This window comes from Excalfactoria chinensis, chromosome 8, assembly GCF_039878825.1.
Source record: "Excalfactoria chinensis isolate bCotChi1 chromosome 8, bCotChi1.hap2, whole genome shotgun sequence".
Lineage (NCBI taxonomy): Eukaryota > Metazoa > Chordata > Aves > Galliformes > Phasianidae > Excalfactoria > Excalfactoria chinensis.
The window spans coordinates 4,092,203-4,104,962 of NC_092832.1; the positions used below are offsets into that span (position 1 = coordinate 4,092,203).

At 48.1% G+C, this 12,760-nt stretch overlaps 2 protein-coding genes across 5 annotated transcripts in view; both read right to left on the reverse strand.

Annotated features, from left to right (window-relative positions):
* Positions 1–5,340, reverse strand: part of CEP350 (centrosomal protein 350) — a 65,464-nt gene extending 60,124 nt beyond the window's left edge. For 3 of the 4 annotated variants that reach the window (XM_072343001.1, XM_072343002.1, XM_072342999.1), the window contains exon 1: positions 2,726–2,901. The gene's annotated coding sequence lies outside the window, so the exon portion shown is untranslated. Of the gene's footprint in view, positions 1–2,725; positions 2,902–4,671 lie in introns of those variants that run through there. The other variant, XM_072343000.1, reaches the window with a different exon arrangement.
* Positions 5,341–7,119: 1,779 nt separating this feature from the next.
* On the reverse strand, positions 7,120–12,572 carry LOC140255686 (torsin-1A-interacting protein 1-like). The gene is made up of 6 exons (XM_072343481.1): positions 12,367–12,572; positions 12,184–12,243; positions 11,482–11,610; positions 11,232–11,288; positions 10,481–10,540; positions 7,120–9,616 (listed from the first exon to the last, which is right to left on the reverse strand). Exons 1-6 carry the CDS (start codon positions 12,479–12,481, stop codon positions 8,817–8,819), a joined length of 1,221 nt encoding a protein of 406 aa, XP_072199582.1. The 5' UTR covers positions 12,482–12,572; the 3' UTR covers positions 7,120–8,816.
* Positions 12,573–12,760: the final 188 nt, after the last annotated feature.

The following is a 12,760-nucleotide window of genomic DNA, read 5'->3' on the forward strand; positions in this document are numbered from 1 at the left end:
CTGCAGCACATCCTACAAGGTACTCTGAGGAAATCTATTGAGATGAATGTTGTGACAGCTCACGTAACTCCATTCATTGTTCGTGAAGAAATCAGAGCACAAAGGCACAGACAATGGAGCCATTTATTAAGGAGATGCACACGAGCATTTCCCCATCCATTCAGAGTTCTGTATTGCCTTTGACTATGAAGATGTTTGCATTTGTGACAGGGAAGAAAATCAGCAACACGTTCTAATTTCAGAAAGATGTGTTTGTACGTAACAAAAATTCTCTCATTTCACCTCCACTTACTGCAAACAGCAAGCTAGAAGACTGCAATTCTTGCAGCCCATGCTAAATCCAGTCAGCAGAATAAGCCTGAGTCCTTCAACAAGTCCTGCCTTGGAAAGGCCAGTGACCAGTAAAGACTGGTACCAGGACCTTGCTGAGAAGCCCCTCTGTAACTGATTCATTAATTTATTTGCTCCATTCTTCCTGCAATATATCACCAAAGGTTTCTCAGCTACGCGTACAAGGAATTTTATTCTCAGCAGAGCAGTCCATTAAAGCCTATTACATCATTAGCACAATGATACACAGAACTTTTCCAGGCACTTACATCTACAGATAATTTTTACATTCAGACATTCCAATCCAGCCACGTGCCTGAGATACAAGGAAAGTTTTCTCTCTACGCTCAACTTCTCCCACCATAATTACACTGCTATGCTGGTTCTCACTACCACCACCTATACTGAATAGCACAAATTGCATTCCTCAGTACATTGGTAGCACTTCTTAAACAATGCTGCTGTACTGATAAAGAGAAGTCCTATTCTTATCATGAGTTTATAAGGTACATGGAGCGCATTTAGCAACTTGGCACCGATGAAGGAATACACGTGTCCCTCCCTAGCAATGACGCTGCTCCCTGATAGCTGCAGTGCTTGTCCAGCTAAACCAGGTCAACTCACTAACCCTGCAGAATCTCATTCACTTCTTTTTTTCCTCTTGGTGCTCCACCAGTTCAGCAAACTGGAGCAAGCTGCCACAGAGTCAGTGCCAGTGTGGGTCAGAGTGGGGAACGAGAACCATCAGCAAAACATTACACTTACTCACCTCACCCTGGGCAGTTTTGCTTCCCTGATGTAAACATAATACTGGAAAATACAGATCTACGTGCATTAGCACTCCAGACTTTAGCTGGTATCAAACACATGCCTAACGTAAAAGAGAAACAGGACTACAGCCTCAACTGAGCACTCAAATCCAAGCAGAATCACCACGTCAACAGCTTGATGCTCAGCTGTCAAACACAGAGCACCCACCGAGTAGAAACCAGCAAGGCACCTGGTACAGGAGTGCAAGAAGAAGCCACAAACACATCACAGCTGAGCCATCACAAGTTATTTGTTTACAGTTGCAATTCCAATAACTCTTATCCATTTATTTAGTTCTCGATGGATGCTTTTATTACAGTGGCACAAATCACCCACAGAATTATTTCGAGGCTTGGAAGATGCTGTCCACATCAGGACAGTTTACATCCATAAAGTCTTGACAGCACTACAGTGACAAAACGGAGCCACACACCGGCTCAGCAAAATAAGTTTGTGCAAACATGATTTAGAAGTTACACATCACTTTGTTTTTTCAGCAGCCTGCCACACCTACGGGCTGTACCAGAAGCCCTGAACCAACAGCAGAGCAGCTCCCACAGCACCCCGGCCCCCTGCAGAAATGTGTCACTGCTGCACACATTCAGCTGCTGCACTCAGAGCGGGTGCAGCACACCTTTGTTCAAGGTAGTCACACGCAGAAACTGAAGCCTTCAACAGTGTCAGCCTGGCCACACCCTCGGTTGTATTTAATTATCTGAAGCGTTACCTAATGAAGCTGCTGTAGCAACCGGAACGATGAGGAGCAGCGAGTACATCAGCCTGGACGGGCAGCCAGGCAGATTTAAACTCCTGTGATGTAGCAAGCACGATGGAGACAGTTTGGTGCTGTTTTTTACGGTAGCAACAGACTCCTGAGCCGGCTTTCAGGTGTGCAGCCCCGTGAAGCAATCTAAGATGCCCAGACACGGGGCTGACCGGTGAGGCTGTGAGCTTCCAGCGGCGGGGCACCGGACAGCGTACTGAGCAGCAGAGCTATCCCAGACCGAGAGCAACGAGGGCAGGCGCGGTGTGCCAAGAGACGCCCGGTTGCCGTGATACGGCTTACAGCCGAACTATGCCAGACATCCACACCAACGGCGGCCCTCACGGCTCAGAAAGCCATATCCACTGAAGAAAGAGCCTCAGTCACAGCGGCACAAAAGCCCCCGACGCCAGCGGCCGCCCAGCTGAACGGCACGAGGCGGTCCCAGCTCGCCGGTGCAGCTGTCAGCGCGGACGGAGCCGGCGCCGGGCACGGGGCGCAATGACCGCCGCTAAGTAACGCTGCTGAGCGCCGTCAGAGCAGGCCGAAGGCGGGCAGGGGCTGCCAGCCGCCCCACGGGGCAGCGAGGCGGCTCGGGAGGAAGACCCGCGTCCGCTATTTCCCCGTACAAGGCGGCAACCGGCAGCGCTACACACAGCCGCCCCGTGCTTCGCCCACCGCCCCGACTGCATCCACGAGAGAAAGGGAAAGGAAGCGGCCGAAAGGAGCCCGGCCCGCTGACAGCCGCCGCACCGCCCGGCCCCGCAGCGGGACGCAGCCGGCAACGCTGCCGGGCCTGGGCCGCTCCCGGCGCCCGCTCACCTGGTGGCAGCGGTTCCTCGCCGCCCGCCGCCCGCGTCCCGGGACATCCCGCGAAAGCACAGAGCAGGGGGTGCGCCCGGAGCTCGGCTCTGCGAACCGCCGACGCGCGCTCCGTCAACGGCGCCAGCCCGCCGCCATTACCGGCCAACGACTGACACGGAACGGCGGCGGCAGCGGCGCGGGGCAGGGCGGGAGCGCCCGGCCAACTCTCGCGAGAACCGGTTAGCCGCGACCTCCCCAACATGGCGGCGTCCGTCGCGGCGCGCCGCTCCTCACCTCAGCGCCATGTTGTTTGTGGCGCGGCGCGTCCCGCCCGTGCCGCTCCCGGCTCGTACCGAGCCCGGCTCGCAGCTCCGCTCCTACCTCGGCTGGAGCCCGGGCCGAGCCGGGGTAAGAGCTGAGGGCGGCGCCGGCTCGGCGCTGCCGCTTTCATGGTGCTCGCAGGGCCCACGCAGCGCCGCGCCTGGCCCGGGGCGAGACGGCGCCCGGCTGCGGGCGGGGCGGCCCGGCCCTGTCATGGAGCCGCCGTGCCTGCAGCGCCGCTGAGCGCTCCTTGCCAGCCTTCCTCCGCCTCACGTTCTTCTCGAGCCGGGCCGACCCGCCGGGTCAGCCCTCATGTCATGACAGCAGCCCCGAACGCCCTGCTTCCAAACGGAACAGCCAACCCGCGTTTGCAAACTAAGTCTGAGATGGTACACCGGCTGCAGCGCTGTTATTTCCATTGCAGAAGGCAAGTCGTTAGAATAGGGGGGAAAAAAGCCAATTATTCCTCCGGTTAATTTGGAAACGTCTCCTTGAGGGCCTGTCTGCAGCCCGGCCTGACTCTGGTTTCCAGTAATTAGCGTGATGGTTTGATTACAGATGCCAAATGTCTCGGGGGAGCACGGGGGCGGCATGCTATCTGCTATAGAGCCCCAAAGCAGCGCTGAAATTACTGGAGCTTTTTGCTTTCTTTTCCTTTGGGATTAAAGTACTGTTACATAACCCCCTCTGCTTGTGAATGGCGAGCGTTCTGCATATAAATAACCCCAGTACGGGGACAACATGGGAAAGCAGCCCGAACGCTGAGGCCATTGCAGCTGCAGAGCTTAAGCGACTCAGAACTTCATCATGTCACAATTACAGGGTACTCATTGAGCCTTAATTTGGCTCCTTTACATACACAGTCTAATTACAGAGCGTGTTTTCCAGAGTAAGCATGCCTCCTTTGAAACAAGAGGTGAGCTTGAGATGGCATTGGAAAATGCTAGTTGGTTGGGGTTTCTTTTCCAGATAAGAGGAAAAAAATAATTGGATACTGAAAGACATGCACAGCTCTGATGGGAAAAAGTGGTAGGGAGTGCCTCGTTCCCTCCCAAGTCCTAAAGAACAAACCTGCACCTTCCAAATGCGAGAAAAGGCTGTTAGTAATAATGACAACATCAGTCAATGCGGGCAATATTACTGCAGCGTATGAGAGCCCTGATCACAGAGAAGGGCAGATTACATTATTCCATTCCCCATCATCACCTGTTTGCTTAAATTCAGTCATTAATATTGCTGCCTTGGCAGCCTAGTTAAATTATTCAGCACTTTTGTAATGCGTTACCTTTTTAATTATGCTTTTAAACATAGCTTCTCGTTCCTGCTTGCAAGCAGTTCGTCTTGTTTCAGGCTCCTTTTCAGGCAAACGGGGAATCACATCGGAAGAATCACATTGGAATTTTCTCAAGCATGAAAATCACTTCTCAGCCAGTCAGAATTATAAGGCAGGACGGCTTCTATGTACTCTCTTTCTTCGTGGAACTTAATGATAAAACTTTGTGTTACTTTTTTAAAGCTCCCTACCACTGGGCATAAAGCTCTGACAGGCAGTCCTCACACTATAAGAAACAAGGGAGAAACTGACAGCAAACACAGATCCCTTGTGAAATTCTTTTAAGATTAGAAAGAAGGAGATTGTTTACCTGCAAACAGCCGCAGCCAGGAGGAAAGGAAGGACTCTCATTCCAATTCAGTTTGATGAACTGCTTGTTACACTGCGAAGCAATGGAGACACTGATGCGAGCACTCCCCAGGCACTGGAAGTGGTGGACGGATACAGTAAGTCAGGGCTAAACAGCCACAATCTCATCTTACACTAACTTCATTATTGCAGCTTTAAGAGAGAGGTTTGGAAAGTTTTCCACTCCATACGACTCTTGCACACCCCTTCTAAAATTAGAAAGGGGCAGCTGGCTATTGCAGCCAAAAGAGCTGCTAGATCCCCCACTCTCCACCCCCCCCGGCCTCCCTCCCCACTTTCTTTGACTGGCATGGCTCCCAAGAGCCAGAGAGGAATTTGGGGCAGGGTGCTTCCACCTGTTGAACGTGGTATGAAGTCGTCCAGGCTCTCCATTATAAATCCAACTGTCAGGCACTGACAATAAAACAGGACACAGGACAGCTGTGAGGAGTACAGAAATCACACCCCCCCATACTGCAGTTTGTCTTACAGCAGCATGAAAAACTGTTCTCTCTGTGATTTGTGCTTAGGAAGCACTATGTTCTCATGGTTTTCCAGCTGGGCTACCAGGTCTTAGCACAGAAACTGGCAAATTGTTCATATGCTGTTGTGCACCTCTAAAGCCAGGCTTTTTTTTTCCCCAAGTACATAATAGCTATTGCATATAACTGCTCTGTACAGCAAGCACTTGTATGTCTACCTTAATGGGGAGCTCACCTTGCTTTCTGCACCCAATTTGAGCTGATTTGAGCACCAGTTCTAAATAAACGTATATTGCAAAAAAGAATATTGAATCCATGATTTCTTTTTTTTCTTAATTTGTGGAGAAAAATTGTTCAGAACTCCTCTGCTCAGTGCAGTGCAACTGAAAGCAGGGCGTGAGAGACAAGGTAACAACAGATGCAGTGCATTGCTCCAGGTCCCTTTTAAACAGTGCACCGCTGAAGGCAAAACAGGTATTGCCTTCCTCAAGGTGCACAAAGGCAACAGCAAGAGTTGCAGAAAAGGGCCCATGTTCCACTTTCTCTATGCCCTGGCTGCCTGCAGGGTACTCTCACCACCTCCCTGGCATTTGTCTGCTTGCAAAAGAAGGAGCAGTTTGCACTGAGATAAGAACCTTACCTGGGCAAAATCAAGTTTCATTGCGCCTCACTCCCATTCTCATTCCTGCTCCTCTACAACCACATTTTACCCAAAGTTTATATACTCTGGGTCCAGAGAACAAGAATCATCCCCTTTTCAGCCTTAAGTCTAGACTACATCTCTGCTGTCTGTAACCACATCTTTGCAATCACAGTCTATTTAATTTGCTGTTGACAATTAGGCACAGGCAGCTTCAGAAATGAGATTTCTCTGGAAGAAGCTAAAGTATTTTATTGGTTCAAAAACATCAACAGGCTCCATTTGCTGCAGGCAATGAAATAATGAGACAAGGAGGGTAATAATCAGCTGCCTGCAAGCAACAGGCATACTACCCTTCACCTCTGGCTGAGGAGGAGTTACTTAACAAGATCAGCATTAAATACCTATGGATACTTGATAAGCGCCTTTAAAGGACAAAGCCACAAACAGGACCTACTTCTTCAGCAGCAGGAACGGACTTTAATTCCAACCCTTCGCACTCCTCCAGAATGGGCTGTGTTCAGCACTTTGCTTTAATTTATTTTTCCAGGCTAAGCAGCATACCATATATTTGGAAGTACACCTCACATTTCTTGCAATTAACAAAAAAAACCACCCACAATTATTGTCTGACACAACACTAAGAAGATCATTAAGTCCCTCAGCTTCCAGACACCTTCCTATTTTGTCTTGAAATAGAAGAACACAGCCCTTTAATCTCAGGGGAGCTTTAGAAAAAGAAACTGAATCACATGTCTTAATAACAGCATGAATCTCCCACCACTGTGGCATGGCTTAGTCTTTGTGTGCATAGCAATTCTGCTCAGTTTATCCTTTTTTTCCCCAAGCTAGTTTTCAGTTAAGACCTGTCCCTCAGGCCTGATCACAGCACACTAACTTGGCACAGCAGAGGGACAGGAATGCGCAGCCAGAAGTGGGCCAACGATGGAATCATCCCTTCAGTCATCTGACTGATATCAGACAAATGAAACAAGTGAACCATATCCTAACTTTGAGTCAGAACTCGGAAGCAGCGCAAGGACACCGAGCATGAGAAAATTCAGAGCTATTACAATTTCCCGAGCCGTGCCCATCAGCAAACAGCCCAGATACTATCAAACACATTCATCTGCATCCCAACAGCTACCGCTCCACTCAAGTTTCTTCAAGCTTCTAAATTTTGCAGAAGGTTTTACTTTAGGCATCTGTATCTGGTCAAAGGTAAAAGGAACAGCCTTAAATATGTGAGCAAGAAATTCTGACCACGGAACATTCAACAGGCAAATCTCACCATGATTTATAAAACAAGTAGATTTATTTTTAATGATTACTAAAATAGTTCACAATAACATATGAGCAGATAGACTATCAGGATACACTCAGAAATAAGTCACAGCTTGTGGGGTTTTTTTCCCCTCTTTTAAGAAGAAAGCATTTGTCCAGTGAAATGTTCAGAATGTAAATGCCACCTTTTTCTTCCTGAGCTACTCTTAAACATTTAGAACAGCAGCACTTCGGTGTCTTTTTACTGGTCCTATTTCTTCTCATTAAAAGAAGAACTGGTATCCAGTGCTGGCTTTCGGTGGTAAACACAACTCCACCACTGGCTCGAGCAACCACAGCTCTGTGTCTCTCCAACAGCACTCTTTTATACACTTAAGGTGATTCTGGTCAATTCCACACCGCACCCTACATCTGTGCTTGCACTAAGAAGCCAGGAGCTCCAGCACTTCCAAGATATTCTCCTTGACAACATGACAGCTTAAGGGCCCTGTGAGTAAAGGATGGGCCTAAGAACCACCAAGCTCTCAGCTGCTACAAGAAAACGACCTATTAATTTTGAGAGCAGCATCCACACGTTCCTTCATACTCAAAGCTGGATACACGTAGACCAGTGGTTCAACAGCATACACTAACAGCAATGAAATGGAAGTGCTGTAATTCACTTATTTTCTTCTACAAAAGATATTTACAACAGAAAAATACACTGTTTTAGTCTGCTATGAAGGATCCTTGGCAGGAGGCACTCTAAAAATGTATTTAAAAACCATGCATTGCAAATCTGTCCCTCACTAAAAGCTTATGCAGCAAGCACCAGGTTAGACAGACACATGAGAAACAGGTTTGTTTTCTAGTTTACAGGGTACCACAAATAAATACATTCTCTTAATGCAAAAATAATTACCTCCTTAAGGTGAGAAATAATTTTGCCTTCCTAAGGTTTGATTTGAAAAGGAGATGTAACATTTAGCACGCCCATGGTAAGACTTTTTAATCCTCTCCAAATTGTAAGACTTGCAGAACTTCTGAAACAGTGAGACAAAGAGGTATTGAGGAACCATCTAACTAACATCTACTACCAGCGTCAAGCTAATACTTGGTACCTCAGCTTTTCTCACTCCCCAGACTGGTCAGGGCAGGCTCATTTGAGGAAGAAACACTTGCTGGAAGATTCTCTACAAGTCACAAATGCCTCGGGGAATTCTGCCATTTCAAGAACTCTCCAGAGACAGCTGACACCTATGCTGTGATTAGATGGATTCATGTCACTTTATCATCATTAATGTATTACAAAGAAGGTAATTCTGTCCAATGAAGGCTATGTTTTTGTCTCATTACCTTATCACAAATGATACTAGCTTTACTTATCAGTAGAAAAGGATCTTCAGAGCAAAGCCAGCAGTGCACCAGGACAACTTCACAAGCAAATGAGTGGCACTGCAGTGGCACACACTTGCTTCTAATTCCAAGACACCAAACCTGAGTGAGTCACTGCAACTTACCAAAAACTAGCAAGTGCCTTGCTTACATTCTGCAGGTTCCGTTCAGAGACCCAGGCTTCTCTAGCAGAACTAACACTGCCACTTGATGAAGTTTTGTCACACAGAAACTGTGTGTGTCTGAGCTCAACAGCCGCAGTTCTTCCCTGTTCAGCCATCACACATTTTCTGTCTTCCTCCTTTCCGAAGGCCACTCTAAAACCCGTTATGTGCACCCCTCCACAGGGAGGCCTTTTTCAGGCCAAACAGGCAAGACAAGATGAGAGATACGGCTCCACAATCCACTCAGCTTATCCGTATCTATGCTGTTAAAAGAACTAGGAACATCTGAACTAGTGAACTTGGTCCAAAGGAAATCCCGCACCTTCTCCTCTACTTCTTGCAAGGTGAGGCTTCTTCCCAGAGACTGCTCATCCAGGAGAACTGTCAGCAGAAGAGCCACATCCTTAAATGCCGCGTTCTCATGATCACAGTACTTGTAAAAGATCAAGGTGGAGCCTGCAGGCAGTAACTCAAAACGATGCACCACTGCTACCTTCTTGCCTCCTCTGAACGCTGAGCTGAGCTCATCATCTACCTCCAGCTTAACAACATCGCTGTCCAGCACGGCTTTGTCTGCCCCGTTAATTTTGATTGTGGTTGCATTCTGGGAGAATGCAAAAGCATTGGCAATCTCATCACTGAGACACCTCAGTGCTTTCTCGGCTTCTTGGCCAGCTGTGAACAGTAAGATGGCCGGCTCCAAATGCGGGTGGGAAGTATTCAGGTGCTTCTCAAGGAACACGTGGGTTCTTTTCCACAGATTGGGGTCCTGACTTTGGTATGTATTTCTGAGTTTCTTCATCTGGGCCCGAAACGCTTGGAGAATCTGCATATTTCTACTTGACAAAGTTGCATCTGGAAGGCTTCGTATTTTAATCCACAGGATGGGAAACAGTAAGATACCAATTATCAGAACAAGTAACAAAGTCCGTCCCTTGGGAAATCCACTCTGGGATCCATCCTCTATAGGAGAGAAGGGCAAACAAAAGAAAATACAGCAGAAGTTAATGAACTCCTCTCACTCTTAAGCTACTGGTGCAGCAGTTGAAAATGAAAACAAGGTTAAAAGAGAACCTTTCCAACTTCACTTTGTAAGGTTAAAAGAAGCGTTGTGTAATCCTCGCTTCTTTAGCAACGTAGCGACAGGTCATCATTACCAGTTGATCTGAAAATGCTTCAAAATAACTAAGACACCGGACATTCTTCTAACAAAGGAGCTGAAAGCTCCACCCTTCCTTCAACCACATCCAAACTCAGCTTAAAATGGTGCTTAAAGAGGTCAAGTTTGTTCCTCCATTTAGTTTCTGTAGAGAGCCTGATAGAAAACCTGGCAGTACCAGAACAATTTCTGTTTCTCTTCCATACTCTTAAGTATTAACATGCACTATTTGTATCTCAAACACAGGTGCTCCATACTACTGGAGAATGGCAAACAGTGCACAGGAGCACGGTGAGCAACAGAAACTTTGTTTTCGTTCTGAATTAGAACAGCTAAACTGACATGTGTTTGACCTACTGCAAGCATAAGGCATGATTCCATCCCCAGTAAAACCCATAGTAAAACAGACTGAGTTCTCTGGCAACAAAGAGCTATACTTCACACTACACTGCTGGGGATTCTGTGGGACTTTTGTGTTTTGTTTTTTTAAAACAAAACATATATTTATATATGTATAGATATTTATCAGGACAGCAACACAACAGCTATTAAATAATAACACCACTACGTCTGCCTTGATTTTAATTGTAAGGATGCCCAGTTTGAGCAAGCCAGAGAATGGTTAAAATAACACACGCATGGAATAGAAGTGGAAGCAGAAGTCTTACTTTTGGCCAAGTGCTGTGACTGCTTCCCCGTGCTGGGCTGATCTCGGAATTTACTTCTGCCTGTCGAGATTAAGAAAGGAACAAGAGAAAAATACATAAGGCAGCAATTATCCAGTGGGGAGAGGGCTTACAGAAAGGCTGTAAGAAAATATACTCTTGGTGTATTTATTTAGATGGGTTCAGGCAGCAAGATACTAGAGACGCTATCCATCAAAGGGCATTATAAGCAACTTTCCTAAGAGACCTGTATGAATATATATAAAGCGCAATTATTGGTCTGCATGTTTTCTTCATTTAGTCTGTTAATTAAGACGACGTGTGAATTTCTGGCTCCTTGAAAACTACAGCAACTGGTTTCAAAGCTCTTTAATAATACACGACCAAATCAGGATACTGTCAATGACACCATTGAGAATAAACTGAACAAACACAGCCTGTAGAAGTTACTTCAAGAGCACCAAAATAAGCACAGCAGCCTTGCTTCTGTATGAACCTAATGACAGTAGGTGCTAAAAGCAGTTCTGGTGTAAGCCAGAGCGCGAGTGGCTAAATGAGCAACTCTGTTCTGCAACTCTCTGACACCCTCAACAGGGCACAGGCAAACCCTGTTTCCAAGAGGAAAACGCCAACAAACATCAACCAGCACACACACACAACCAACAAGCAAACACAAACCACTGAAGATCCCTCTCTCCCATCCAAAAGCACAGGGAAGGGCTCGGTGTCTATTGGTATCTATTTCTCCACTTACTCTGTGGTTTTGGAGAATGGTGCTCTTGAGTTTTCTCAAAGAAGTCAGCCTTACTTTCTGAAACCAAAGCAAAAGTGATAAATGAAGCTGTGATCGCATCAGAGCTTACAATAGTAATAAGCTCCCCCCAGAACAATATTCTAAACGTCTTAAACCATCCAGGTTTCAGCTCATTCAGTATCATTTAAGTACAATTAAGCAGCTGTTTATTACACCACAGGAAAGGCACTGACAAAACCAGCACTGTTACCTTTCAGTGGTGTATAAACATTAGGCTGGTCCTCTGCTGGATTCTTGGGTTCAGTTACATCATAATCATTCACTTTTTCCTTTGCTGGGCTCTCTGGAAGGAAGGAAGCTGAAGAACCACCTGATGTACCTAGAAAAAGAGATAATAGAGGCTGATATAATTGCATTACAATGAGTGCTCATCATTAAACCAACGGACAAGGCACAGTTTTAGAACCTATCTGATCTGTGTCTTTCTAGTTGTGATCTCCCAAGAGTTACTTTCTCGACAGCCAAAAGCAATTAAGAATGGATTGGAATTTGCTGCAATTAGCTGTCCGTGCTGCCACACAGAGTGATTCTTCTAAGAGCCCTTGGCTTAAAAACACCTCAGAGCAAGACGCCACGTGCTGCTTCTCTCTGGGGCACCCATGTCCCTCTCTGAACCCCTCAGGCAGCTGGGAAGACGTGAACCCACACGGCCAGTGTTTGTCCAACCCTGCAGCCATGCAGAGGCCAGAACTCAACTTAGCGCTGCCAGCAGAAATAACAAAGTCCAGCCAGGTGACAGAAGTCACAAAGCAAAGGTCAGGGCCGGCTGAGCAGCCAAAAGCGGCCCTGAAGGGGCGCTCACAAAGAAGAAACGCGTTGAAAGACAAAACCATCGTTAAGACCGAACAACAGGACGCTCCAGCTCAGCGGAAGGCCGAACGCCGGGACTCACCTGCCGCCCTGCAGGCGCGGATGGGGGGCCGGGTCAGGCTGCCGAACGGCCGCTCTCCTCCTGCAACGAGATTCCGGTTCTTGATCCCTCGGCCGCCCGTCCCCTTCCAGCTCCCCGCCCGCCCCGTCACACCGCGCCCTAAACCGCAGAATCCACCGCGCTACTCCCGCCCGCGCCGCTCACCTTCCGGCGCCGCACCGGAGTCGGGCTCGGATTCGGCCGCGAACCGGGGGCTCTTCCGCCTGTGCTTCAGCTCCGGGCCGTGCGGCGGAACCCGCTCCTCGCCGTCCCCCACCATCCCGGCCGAAGCTGCCGCCTTTCCGCAGCGGGGGCGGCTCCGCCACCCTCACTTCCCGAGGCGGGGATACACTTCGCGCCCGCCGCTTCCGCGTCACGTGGGATGGCAGCCGGGACTCGCGCTCTCGCCGCCTTTATTTCCGGCCACGGGGCTGTGAGCAGCACGTGTCGTGTTGTTTGTTACCCATAGCTGGTACCAAGCTGGTGAGCCTGATCACTCAGGCTTTCCCCTCCTGCTTTGCCATTCTCCCCGCACACAGAGCAGCCCACGGGGCAGGGT

Excerpts from the sequence above, each read along its gene's own strand:
- LOC140255686 (XM_072343481.1), bottom strand. The coding sequence starts at position 12,481 with ATGGTGGGGGACGGCGAGGAGCGGGTTCCGCCGCACGGCCCGGAGCTG. Across the intron at positions 12,244-12,366 it reads CTCCGGTGCGGCGCCGGAAG|GAGGAGAGCGGCCGTTCGGC; the intron begins GTGAGCGGCGCG and ends ATCTCGTTGCAG. Across the intron at positions 11,289-11,481 it reads TGTTTATACACCACTGAAAG|AAAGTAAGGCTGACTTCTTT; the intron begins GTAACAGTGCTG and ends CTTTGGTTTCAG.